This window comes from Podarcis bocagei, assembly GCF_964188305.1.
Source record: "Podarcis bocagei genome assembly, chromosome: 13".
NCBI classification, from domain to species: domain Eukaryota; kingdom Metazoa; phylum Chordata; class Lepidosauria; order Squamata; family Lacertidae; genus Podarcis; species Podarcis bocagei.
This window is the reverse complement of record NC_138138.1, coordinates 56,366,978-56,378,561: the sequence shown is the minus strand read 5'-3', so window position 1 is coordinate 56,378,561 and position 11,584 is coordinate 56,366,978. Positions and strand designations below refer to the sequence as shown.

At 52.6% G+C, this 11,584-nt stretch overlaps 1 protein-coding gene across 9 annotated transcripts in view; it reads left to right on the top strand.

The window, feature by feature from the left end:
- The window catches only part of CAMTA2 (calmodulin binding transcription activator 2), a 59,084-nt gene extending 50,375 nt beyond the window's left edge, over positions 1 to 8,709 (top strand). For 4 of the 9 annotated variants that reach the window (XM_081167686.1, XM_081167687.1, XM_081167685.1 and 1 more), the window contains exons 19-24: positions 555 to 626; positions 835 to 855; positions 2,363 to 2,589; positions 6,468 to 6,542; positions 7,550 to 8,439; positions 8,485 to 8,709. In XM_081167686.1, coding sequence (XP_081023812.1) covers positions 555 to 626; positions 835 to 855; positions 2,363 to 2,589; positions 6,468 to 6,542; positions 7,550 to 7,616 — 462 coding nt within the window. In that variant the 3' untranslated portion in view covers positions 7,617 to 8,439; positions 8,485 to 8,709. The remainder of the gene's footprint in view (positions 1 to 554; positions 627 to 834; positions 856 to 2,362; positions 2,590 to 6,467; positions 6,543 to 7,549; positions 8,440 to 8,484) is intronic. The other 5 variants (XM_081167691.1, XM_081167689.1, XM_081167693.1 and 2 more) reach the window with 5 other exon arrangements.
- Positions 8,710 to 11,584: the final 2,875 nt, after the last annotated feature.

Below are 11,584 nucleotides of genomic sequence, written 5' to 3'. Positions count from 1 at the left end.
CTCGTCAGCAAGTTTCCGATTAAAAATTCTGGATTCTTGTAGTGGGGACCAGATTTTTATATCAGAATCAATACCTGATGAGGCTAGAATTGGGTCACCTTCAAAGGTAGCCCCACATAGAGCGCATAGCAGTAGTCCAAGCGGGAGATAACTAGAGCATGCACCACTCTGGCCAGACAGTCTGCAGGCAGGTAGGGTCTCAGCCTGCGCACCGGATGGAGCTGGGAGACAGCTGCCCTGGACACAGAATTAACCAGGAAAGCCAGGAAGTCCATTAAAAAAAACGATTGAGGTGGAGAGAAGTGTGTTGGTTAAGTCCCGGAGATTTACGAACTCCTCTTCTGCCTCCTTCCTCATAACCTGGAGGTTGTCACAGGCTGCCTCTCCCAGTGACAAAACTTGCTGGCGCCCCCTAATGTTGACCTCCAGGACTTCCACCCTACCTGTCCCAGCCTCTGCCTTCCCTTGTGCTCCTTGGAGGGGGTCTGTGTCGGGGGTCTCACCTGGCCTGCCTTTCTCTCTCTCCCCCCCGCCGCCCCCTCGGTTTCTGGCAGGGTCGCCGGCTGAAGGAGCAGCAGGAGATGGCAGCCGCCGTCATCCAGCGGTGCTACCGGAAGTACAAGCAGGTAAGGCCCCGCCAGGAGGGAGAAGGTGGGGAGAGGTGTGGGATTGCTCCGAGGGAAATGGTAGAACCAAAGGGGCCCCAGGGGTCATCTAGCCTGACCCACCGCTGGGCTCTTTTTCCCTAACCCTCGGGGGAAGTGGCTACCCCATGCTAGCAGCCCGCCGCCCCACAAACTAACCTGCGCTTGTTATTTCTCTCTGTATTGCAAGCTAACCTGGATTGCTCTGAAGGTAAAAGAGGAGAGGAGGGGGCCGTGTGTGTGTGTGTGTGTGTGTGGCAGGGGGGAGCTTGCCCCTGCTTTCAAGGGGAGGGGAATATCTGCCCTTGATTCCACTGGGGAGCCCAGCGAAACCTTTTCCAGGTGACTGACCTCTTGCAATTACCGTATTTTTCTCTTCGTAAGACGCACCTGACCATAAGATGCAGCTAGTTTTTAGAGGAGGAAAACAAGAAAAGAAATATTCTGAACGAAACAGTGGATGTACGATTTTTGTGGTTCATGCTGTGGTTCATGTGATCTGATGGTGAATTTGGGGTGACCCAATGCAAAAATCTTGAAGATCCATGTGGATCCGTGCTTTGTAACCACGTCTTTGCGCCATTGCAAAAACACACCATTGGGTGCGTGGTTTTTTTGCTGCAGGCTGTAGCCATGGACATGCTATGTGATCTGATGGTGAATTTGGGGTGACCCAATGCAAAAAATCCTGAAGATCCATGGGCTTTTACCTCCCCCCTTATCTCTCTTCCAATCCCACCGATCAGCTGTTTCCTTTCAACACTCCCTTCCCTCTTGTTTGCCTTAGTGTCTTTTCCTTAGCTGGATCAGTTTTTTGCTCCTCCTTTTCTTCTAATTTCTCTCCTTATTGCTTTAGTCTTCCTGTTTCCCCCCTTTGCAAGTTTGCTGTCTTTACCCCTCTCTCCCCGATCGGCAAACGATCAGCAGCTTCGTTTCAACACCCACTTCCCTCTTTCAAAAAAAGAGAGCATGATCTGATTTTTGCCCCTGGGCAATTCGGCTCCAGAGACACGCATTTGATCCATAAGATGCACAGTCATCTTCCCTGACTTTTTAGGAAGAAAAAAGTGCGTCGTATGGAGCGAAAAATACGGTATATGCCACTCGTTCCTCCAAGGGGCACCTGTGGTTCTTGTCCCTCCCCCCTCCTCATTTAATCCACACAACAACCCTGCGGGGTGGGCTAGGCCTAGAGATAGTTCCTGGCCCAAGGTCGCCCCATGGCCTAATGGGGATTCGAACCCAGGTCTCCCGAGACCTCATCTGACAGCTGCAGGCAGTTTGGGGGGATGGATGGCCTTGCTAAGCCCAGGAGAAGCACCCAGGGAGAAGCTCCTCTCCACGGTTCGTGGAGGGGGACGGGCAGAGCGGTTTGTGCTTGTTTCTTGAGCGGCAGGGACCCCCAAAGGACATCTAGTCCAACCCCCTGCAATGCGAGAATCCCTGACGGGTGGCCACCCAACCTCTATTAGAAACCTCGAAGCAAGTTACTCCCTTGTGGGCTCAATTCCATGTGGATGGATCCTGGAGCCATAGAGTTGTAAGGGACCCCCAAAGGTCATCTAGCCCAACCCGCTCTAATGGTTGAAAAGGTGCTGATGTGGTTGGTTGGTGGGGAGGTATCCGGCACGGCCTGGGTTCCCTGGGGCGTTTGGGGGTGTCAATTTGGAGACGGGGCTCCCTGAATAATCGCTTCCTGCTTCCCTCCCTCCGGTCAGTACGCTCTGTATAAGAAGATGACTCAAGCGGCCATCTTGATCCAGAGCAAATTCCGCAGCTACTACGAGCAGAAGAAGTTCCAGCAGAGCCGCCGCGCCGCGGTCCTGATCCAGCAGTACTACCGCAGCTACAAGGAGTACGAGAAGCTGAAGCAGGGGAGGCGGGCCTCTGCCGCCATGCAACAGAAGATCAAGTGGGTGCCCGGACGCCTGGGTCCCCCAGAAAGGTGGGCAGTGGTGGAGGGGGGATCCGGGAGAGAGCGCACGCGCTGGCTGTCTCTGTTCAAAAGATCAGTGTTGTTCGTGTAACGTCTGTAGCGACAAATCCCTGAAGAGAACCGGGTTTCCCGCTTTGCCAGGAATGAGAAAGGGCTCCCGCGCTTGGGGGGGGGGGTGTCTTAAATTCCAAATTTTTTCAGCTGGGGGCCGGTCCGCTGTCCCTCAGACCTTGTGGGGGGCTGCGCTATATTTTGGGGGGGAAATATGAACGAATTCACAAGTAACCCAGAGATGCATTTTAAATAAAAGCACACATTCTACTTATGTAAAAACACGCTGATTCCCGGACCATTTGCGGGTTGGATTTAGAAGGCGATTGGGCCGGATCCGACCCCCGGGCCTTAGTTTGCCCACCCCTGGTCTACTGCATTACTATGAACAGTGCTTTCATTTCTTAAAAAATGTTTAGGGGGTCCTCTCATTTTCCTACTCATATTGAAATACTGCCTCTCAATGAGGACAAACGTAGATTCACAAAATGTTTAGGGGTATGCGTCCCCCCAGGAAAAACCCACTGACTATGCACAAGGCAGTTTACGAGCCGAAGAAACAACAAAACACGCAGCAAAGGCTGTGCGCCTTATAGCAATCTGATCCAATACAGTACAGTGGTACCTCTGGATGCGAACTGGATCCATTCTAGAAGCCCCATTCGCATCCAGAAGCGAACGCAACCTGTGTCCACAGGTCGCAATTTGACGCTTCTGCGCATGCGTGTGACGCCATTTTGACCACCTGCGCATGCGCGAGCGGCGAAACCTGGAAGTAAGGCGCTCCGTTACTTCTGGGTCGCCGCAGCGTGGAACCCGAAAATACTTATCCCAAAGCTACTTCAACCCGAGGTATGACTGTACCAAAAAGCCATAAAAACATACATTTAGAAGAAACAGCTGGCATATCCAATAAAGTAATGCACAATAATCCATTAGAATATAATAGCCCACAACAAAATTAACTCTCGGAATATCTGCAAATAATAATCGGACAGAATCTCACTCTTAGCAATTGCAATAATAATCAATTGCTAAACTCTTTTTATTCTGCTGGCACCTGTCTGTCTCTGGCGGCGATGTGCACCTTATAATCAGTCAAAATAACAGCGAGTCACAATGCATAAAAAATCACAGTCTGTAGAAAAGCATTTAAAAGCCTCAAATTGAGAAATATCCTTAGGAGAGGCAGTTGCTGGGTTGCACTTGCCTACGGCTGGGGGGCCCCTATCCACCTCCAGCAGCTGGGCTCCTGATAGCCCTCTCCTCCTCCTTGTATATATCCCATCCGCTTTTGATTTGGCGGCCCTGGCTGCTTCCAGTGGGAGAGAGTTCCGCGGTTGAACCCTGCGCTGCTGTGGGAAGAAGGAATTTCTCTCCTCCTTACCGAGTCTTCCAGCATCAGGAAGGAAGGAAGGAGGGAGGGCCCACCGCAGCCCACCCCCCTGAGCGCCTGCCGAGGTGAAGCCCTGGCGTGGCCCCCGCCTGACCGCTCACGGCCCCAGCATCCTTGCCGCAGCCGGCCTCTCTCCAGCCAGCTCCCTGCCAGGACCGAGTGCGATATTATCCGTCCCGGCTGAGACTGAGTAGTAATTTTAGACTAGGTCATTCCTCTCCTTCCCTCTGGGCTTGACCGCGCGGCCTTTTTTCCGATGCTCTCTAGGGACTGGAAACTTGGCTAGTCTTCTGCCCCTTCTCTGAGCCTGGGGAGATGAATGGCTCATGACTGCCCTTTCCTGCCAGCTGACCGAAGGCCAAGCAGGGGGATCTGTCCTAGTCTTACATTTCTGTTTTATTTGTTTGTTTGTTTGTTTGTTTGTTTATGTTTGTTTGTTTGTTTGTTTATCTTGCTAGTAGTTTGTTTGTTTGTTTTCAATTTGTATCCTGCCCTTAATATTTCCCGCCCCGCCCCCTGCAAACACATTTTAAAGGCCATAGAATGTTAATCTGCCCAATGGCCTGGTTGTAGAGAAACGTTTCGTATAATAATAATAATAATAATAATAATAATAATAATAATAATAATAATAATAATAATTTATTTATACCCCGCCCTTCCCGGTTCAGAAAACCGGGCTCAGGGTGGCTAACAACAAATTTAAAACACTTAATTGATGCAACAAAAAAAACCAGCATAAAATAACAATGAATTCAGAATTCAAAAATCAATTTAGGGGGGAAATCCATCCAATAAACATTAGATTATCGCCAGGGCTGGCTGGCTAAATTAGTCCTATTTGGGCCAGTGAGGAGACCAGGGGAGAATTAGCTGTGGGGTCTCAGAGCGGGGAATCTTCATAAAAAGGGGAGGGGGAGGGATGGAAGGGAAATAAGAGATCAGGCTGAATTCAAATTAAAAGCCAGGCGGAATAGCTCTGTCTTACAGGCCTGACGGAAGAAGGTTAAATCTGCAGGGCCCTGGTCTCCTGGGACAGAGCGTTCCACCAGGTTGGAGCCACCACTGAGAAGGCCCTGGCCCTGGTGGAGGTTAATCTGACTTCCTTAGGGCCCTCTAAACCAGTGTTTCCCAAACGTTTTTGGGCAACGGCACACCTGTTTACTGAAAAAAAATCTCGCGGCACACCACCATTAAAGCCCCGCCCCGTGACGTCAGCGCGCAGCGTCACGCCGGGAGGGACGCACAAAAGTGAAAGTTTTTCCCCTCCCCCTTGCCGGGGAACCTCCAAGCTTTGGGCAGGCAGGCAGGCAGAGCTGGGAAGGGGGTTTCCAGGGGACACGGCAGCTCCTCGAAAGGCTTCTCTCAGCTGCGCTCAATCCTCCTCGGAGAGGATTTCCCCTCCGGTCCCATGCCTTCTCTCTGGCTCTCCCTCCGCGCAGGCTGAGGGAGGGAGGGAGGTGCGCGTGTGACCCGTCTCTGCTGGGAGACCAAACCCAGCGAGGCAGAGTCGCGCGGAGGCGCCCAGGCAGCGCTGCCGGCTGCGAGGAGGAGCGCCAGGCAGCAGCAGGAGGCGCGGCCTCTCCTCGCCGCCGCCGCCCCGCCTCTCGCCGCCCGACTCGCCCGCCTCCCTCCAGGCATCTCGCGGCACACCAGCCGATGTCTCACGGCACACTCGTGTGCCGCGGAACACCGGTTGGGAAACACTGCTCTAAACTATGATTACTCATGGACCTTAAGGTCCTTTGCGGGGCAGACCAGGAGAGGCCGTCCCGTAAATACGAGGGCCCATTTGTGCCACCTAAAGATATGTAAGGAAGGCGCTAGGCAGGCCTCCCTGGGGAGGCTGTCCGTCCCACAAATGGAGAGCCACCACAGAAAAGGCCCCGTTCTTGTGTTCCCACCCTCTGGACCTCTCGCGAAGGGGACAGACAAAGAAAGGTATCGGGGGATGATTGCAGGATCCGATGGGTCAGTTCATACGGGGAAAGGAAAGTTTCACTAATGCTTCGCCAGAATCGCCTTTGATTTCATTTCTCGCTCCCTCTTCCATGGGAAAGCCCTTTAGATATTTGAAGAGGGCTACCATATCTCCTCTCAAGTCATACCCACCTCATCAGGCTTGGTTTCCAGACCCTTGATCATCTCGGTCGCCTGCTCCACCTTTGTCAATCTCTTTCTTCAACTGGGGTGCCCAGAACTGGACACAGGACTCCTGGTGGGGTCTGGCCGAGGCAGAAGAGAGCAGTAATATGACCATAGAGTGTGTTAATCGCCTTCGCTTTTGTTGCTGCTGCATCACACGGTGGGCTCACGTTCAGCCTGGGGTCCAGGGAGACAGCTGGGTCCCTTTGCGCTGTTGCTGAGTACATGTTTGCTCCCTTGAACCCAGCACCCCTCCCAACACACGGCTCTCTCTTTCTCTCCCCCCCCCCAACAGAGGAACGTTCCTAACCAAGAAGCAAGACCAGGCAGCTCGGAAGATTATGAGGTTCCTGCGGCGTTGCCGACACAGGTAAGGTCGAAGGAAGGGCGCAGAGGCAGTCTTTGGGTGGACTGTCCTGGTCTTCTTTAAAAACAGTAGTAGTAATTATTATGTTTTTCAGCGTTATACAAGATAGCTGCAAAATGCAGTGTTGTCAAACAGGATCTGGTGGCAATAGACATTCGTCCTGTTTGCAGAGTAGGCGAGAGAAGGCTGCTGCCACTTTGAGGCTGCCCCACTAATAATAATAATAATAATAATAATAATAATAATAATAATAATATATTTGTACCCCGCCCATCTGGCTGGGTCTCCCGAGCCACTCTGGGCGGCTTCCAACAAAGATTAAAAATACATTAAAATGTCACACATTAAAAGCTTCCCTAAACAGGGCTGCCTTCAGATGTCTTCCAAAAGTCTGGTAGTTGTTGTTCTCTTTGACATCTGGTGGGAGGGCGTTCCACAGGGCGGGAGCCACCACCGAGAAGGCCCTGTGCCTGGTTCCCTGTAGCTTGGCTTCTCGCAGTGTGCGAATAGAATAGAATTATAGGTGAACTGGACTCCTTGGCAGGCTTTGAATAAACAAACACAAATTTATTATTGGTAACATATAGACAGATAATTTAAGGATCTTTACAATTTAATAATATGCGGAGAATAACATGTGCTGAAAAACCAGAGAGAGGAGCTGAGGGAAGTCCGGGCTGGGATGGGAGGGTGGGTTTTTCTTGGGGAAGGGGGAAAATAGGCGGGGGGAATGAGGATGATATGTTTTTGATAAATTGTTATGCTGAAATTCTTAATAAAAATTATTTTTTAAAAAAGAATAGAATAATAGAAATGTATTTCATAATTTCCCAAGTTGCTAAGGGCCTTATAGACTCGAACTCGAACTCGGCCCTGAAGCAAATTGGCCGCCAGAGCTGAATAAGCCGCATGGGAAGAATGGCAGAGTCGGAAGGGGACCCCAGGGGTCATCTAGCCCAACCCGCTGCGGAGGAACGCTTCTCACGCTTGCCCCCCGTCTCTCCTTGCAGGATGAAGGAGCTCAAGCAGCGAGAGGAGCTGGAGGGGCCCTCACAGAAGCGGGGCCTGGCCACTTAGCCCCCCCCCCACCCGCCCTGAGCCCGGCGGCCCGAGAAGGAGAGTCTTAAGCCCAGGCGAAGAAGGAGCTGGGGCAGGACTGTGCAATAGAGACTGGCTGAGTGGGGGCGACAAACTCCTTCTCCCTCCCCCTCCCTCCCCCCCCAGTGTGGTGGGTGCAGAGGGTGCCCTGCAGTGCCTCCCCCCCTTCGCCCCCCACGCTTCGCCTTACATCGGTGCCAAGTCTTCACCCCGCTTCCCTCCTCCCTTTTACCCCCACGTGTGGGGCAGGGGCAGAGTAGCCAAGGTTTGGTTGGGGGGGCAGGCAGCTGCCCCCTCCTCCTCCAAGCCCCGAATGCGCAGGCCTTGCTGCCTAGGAATCTGCCTCCCCTCGAGCCAGGGCACTGGGCACCCACTCGGCTCAGTACTGCATGCACTGGCCGGCAGCATCACCTCCAGGGTTTCAGGCAGCCCTGCTTGGCGCTGCCAGGATTGGACCCGGGACCTTCTGCAGGCGAGGCAAGGTGCTGCTGTGGCGGCCCTCCTCCAAGTCACTGACCATTGGTCCATCCAGCCTACACTGACCGGCAGCAGCAGCAGCAGCTCTGGGGGATTTCAGGCTCTGGCACTCGGGAGATGCTGCCAGCGTCCTTCTGCATGCCTACTCTGCCAACGAGCCACGAGGGCACTTCCCGTTGGCCCAGCTAGTATTGCCTGCACGGACTGGCAGCAACAGCGGCTCTCCCGCAAGCCAGAGAGGGGATCCCACCCAGCCCTTCCTGGAGGTGCTGTTGGGGATTGAACCTTCTGCATGCCAAGCAAGTGTTCTGCTCACTCAGCTCCGGTGCCCCTTTGCAACTCCGAGGGGCTGCGTGTCTCCTGCTTGCAGAGGGTCCTTATTGAAGAAGCCCCCCCCTTCCTGCTCTCACTCCCCTCCTCTCTCCCACAATGCACTTTTGAATCCCCACCCCACCCTCAAAAAAAGCTGGCCCAATTTCTCCTGTGTACATCTTCCTTCTTCACAAGTGTACATATCTAGCCTGTCCGGGGCTGAGCTGCTGGATCTCACGGGGTCCCTCTCTCCCCCCCTCCCCACCCCAAAGCCCCCTCACCCTCTATCTCCAAACCCACCCACCCCCCACCTTAGCCTCCCCTCCTGTAAATATTTGTAACATATGGACAAAAGAAGAAGAAAAAAAGCTATACTGCAGAATCTATTTAAAATGTGAAGGCATCTTTGCTTCCGGGGGGGGGGAGGGAGTTGCATGGGTTTTAATTTCGGAGCCACGCCCACCGTCGTCGTGTATTTAAGCCCCGCCCACCCTACCGCTTCCCCCCCTTTCCATCTGTCATTTCTACAGTTTTTTGCATGAGTTTTCATTTGTTTGTACAAATTTACATTAAACCGCCAAAAAAACAATAAAAAAATTGCGTGAGTGTAATTAATTGGAAATGCTGCCCCGTACGAGGATCGAACCCGTTACCCTGGTGTTATCTGCACCAAGCGATCTGGGGTGAAAAAGGAGCTTGTCCCACAGCAATGTGGGGCTTGGTTTATTACGCTCAGGGGCACAGCTCTGCCTATTTTCAGCACCGGGGTTGCAAATCGGACCTTCCAGCGCTGCCTCTGAGCATGTGCCGAGTGAGTTTTCGTGACTGCGGAATCGCAAAGTTGGAAGGGACCCCCCCGCGCAGTGCAGGAATCACAGCTGTGGTATTTTGGGGTTTTCTTTATTTGCACACACACAGGCTGAGCACCTGGCCAGGTAGCAACAAGGGGAGTCACCTTTCTTGTTGTTGAGTCGTTTAGTCGTGTCCGCCTCTTCGTGACCCCCTGGACCAGAGCACGCCAGGCCCTCCTGTCTTCCACTGCCTCCCACAGTTTGGTCAAACTCATGCTGGTCTCTTCGAGAACACTGTCCAACCATTTCGTCCTCTGTTGTCCCCTTCTCCTTGTGCCCTCCATCTTTCCCAACATCAGGGTCTTTTCCAAGGAGTCTTCTCTTCTCATGAGGTGGCCAAAGTCTTGGAGCCTCAGCTTCACAATCTGTCCTTCCAGGGAGCACTCAGGGCTGATTTCCTTCAGAATGGAGAGGTTTGATCTTCTTGCAGTCCATGGGACTCTCAAGAGTCTCCTCCAGCACCAGAATCCAAAAGCATCCATTCTTTGGAGATCAGCCTTCTTGATGGTCCAGCTCTCACTTCCATACGTCCCTACTGGGGAAACCAGAGCTTTAACTGTAGGGACCTTTGTCGGCAAGGTCACCTTTCTTGGCGATCCACAAAAGGCAAGCCCTCACCTCTCAGCTGCAAAGATCCTGCCAATGCAAATCCTGAATCTTTTGACCTTAAAGATCCACTGATATCTCTGAAAGGCCATTGAGTTCATCCCAGTCTCATTACAGCCTCATTCATTCACACAATGTTATCATCCCGCAGAAGGGAAATGAGCCTATAGGCGCCTGCCCTGTGGGGCAGGGACAAAAACTCTGCAGGGGAGGGTTAGGATTAGTGCAGGAGTGCCAACTTGGCCCCACGGCTGTGGGTGCCCCAGGGCCGTGGGTGCCATGCAGCGTGCAAGGCCGTGGCACCGAAATCTGTGCGTGCTCAGCCCCTTCATAGGGAGTTTTGTGGGTGTTCTCCTGCTCTCGCAGTGACCCCCAAGGGAACCCCAAATTGAAAGGGCCCAGAAACGACAGCAGCAACTCTCCCTCCTAGTTTATTCCTAGGTTTGCAGAAGCCTCCGACAGAGGAAGACGGAGGGGGGGGGGAATATTGCTTTTTGGGGGGTAAGGCTAGAACTTGTGGACTGCGCAGGATCTGTACCCTGTAGGGTCATCGCGTCAAACCCTCTGGATTGCAGGAAGCCCGTGAATCCCAATGAAGTTGCATGTTGGGCAGAGAAAATAAAAGGTAAAAAGTTAAACCTCGCCCTGACCTGGCCACAGTGATCCACGCGGCGGTCACCTCCAGGCTTGATTATTGTAACTCGCTCTACATGGGGCTGCCCTTGAAGCTGACCCAGAAACTCCAGCGGGTGCAGAATGCCGCAGCGAGGCTCCTTACAGGGTCCTTGCTACGGGATCACATTCACCCGGTGCTTTTCCAACTGCCCTGGCTCCCGGTGGAGTACAGGATCAGGCTTAAGGTGCTGGTTTTCACCTTTAAAGCCCTATACGGCCTAGGACCCTCGTACGTACGGGATCGCCTCTCCCGGTATGCCCCGCAGAAGACCTTAAGGTCCACAAATGACAACACCTTGGAGGTCCCAGGTCGCAAGGAGGTTAGATTGGTCTCAACTAGGGCCAGGGCCTTTTCAGTACTGGCCCCGACTTGGCTCTGTCACAAGAGACTAGGGCCCTGCGGGACTTGACATCTTTCCGCAGGGCCTGCAAGACAGAGCTGTTCCGCCTGGCCTTTGGTTTGGACTCAGTCTGACCCTTAGGTTTCCCTCCCCTTATGGCTTTGACTTTTAAAATGAGACTGCATTTTAAATTGCCTTTTAACCTGTATTTTAAATTGTTATTTTCTTCTTTTTCTTATTATGCTTTTACTGAAATTTTGTTGGTGTTAGCCGCCCTGAGCCCGGCTCTGGCCGGGGAGAGCAGGTATAATTTATTGTTATTCTTTATTATTAAATGACCCCTGGACAGGGGGTGTTTGTTCACAGACAGCTTTCTGGGTCATGTGGCCAGCAGGACTAAACCACTTCTGGTGCAACGGGACACCGTGACGGAAACCAGAGCGCATTGAAACGCCATTTGCCTTCCCACCACAGTGGTACCTATTTATCTACTTGCACTGGTGTGCTTTCGAACTGCTAGGTTGGCAGGAGCTGGGACCGAGCAACGGGAGCTCACCCCGTCGCGGGGATTCGAACCGCCGACCTTCTGGGTTTTTTTTTATAAGATATTTATTGCGGTTTTCTTTAGATAACACAGAAAGAAAAAACACCCAACATACAAATTTCCATCACCACAAAAATATAA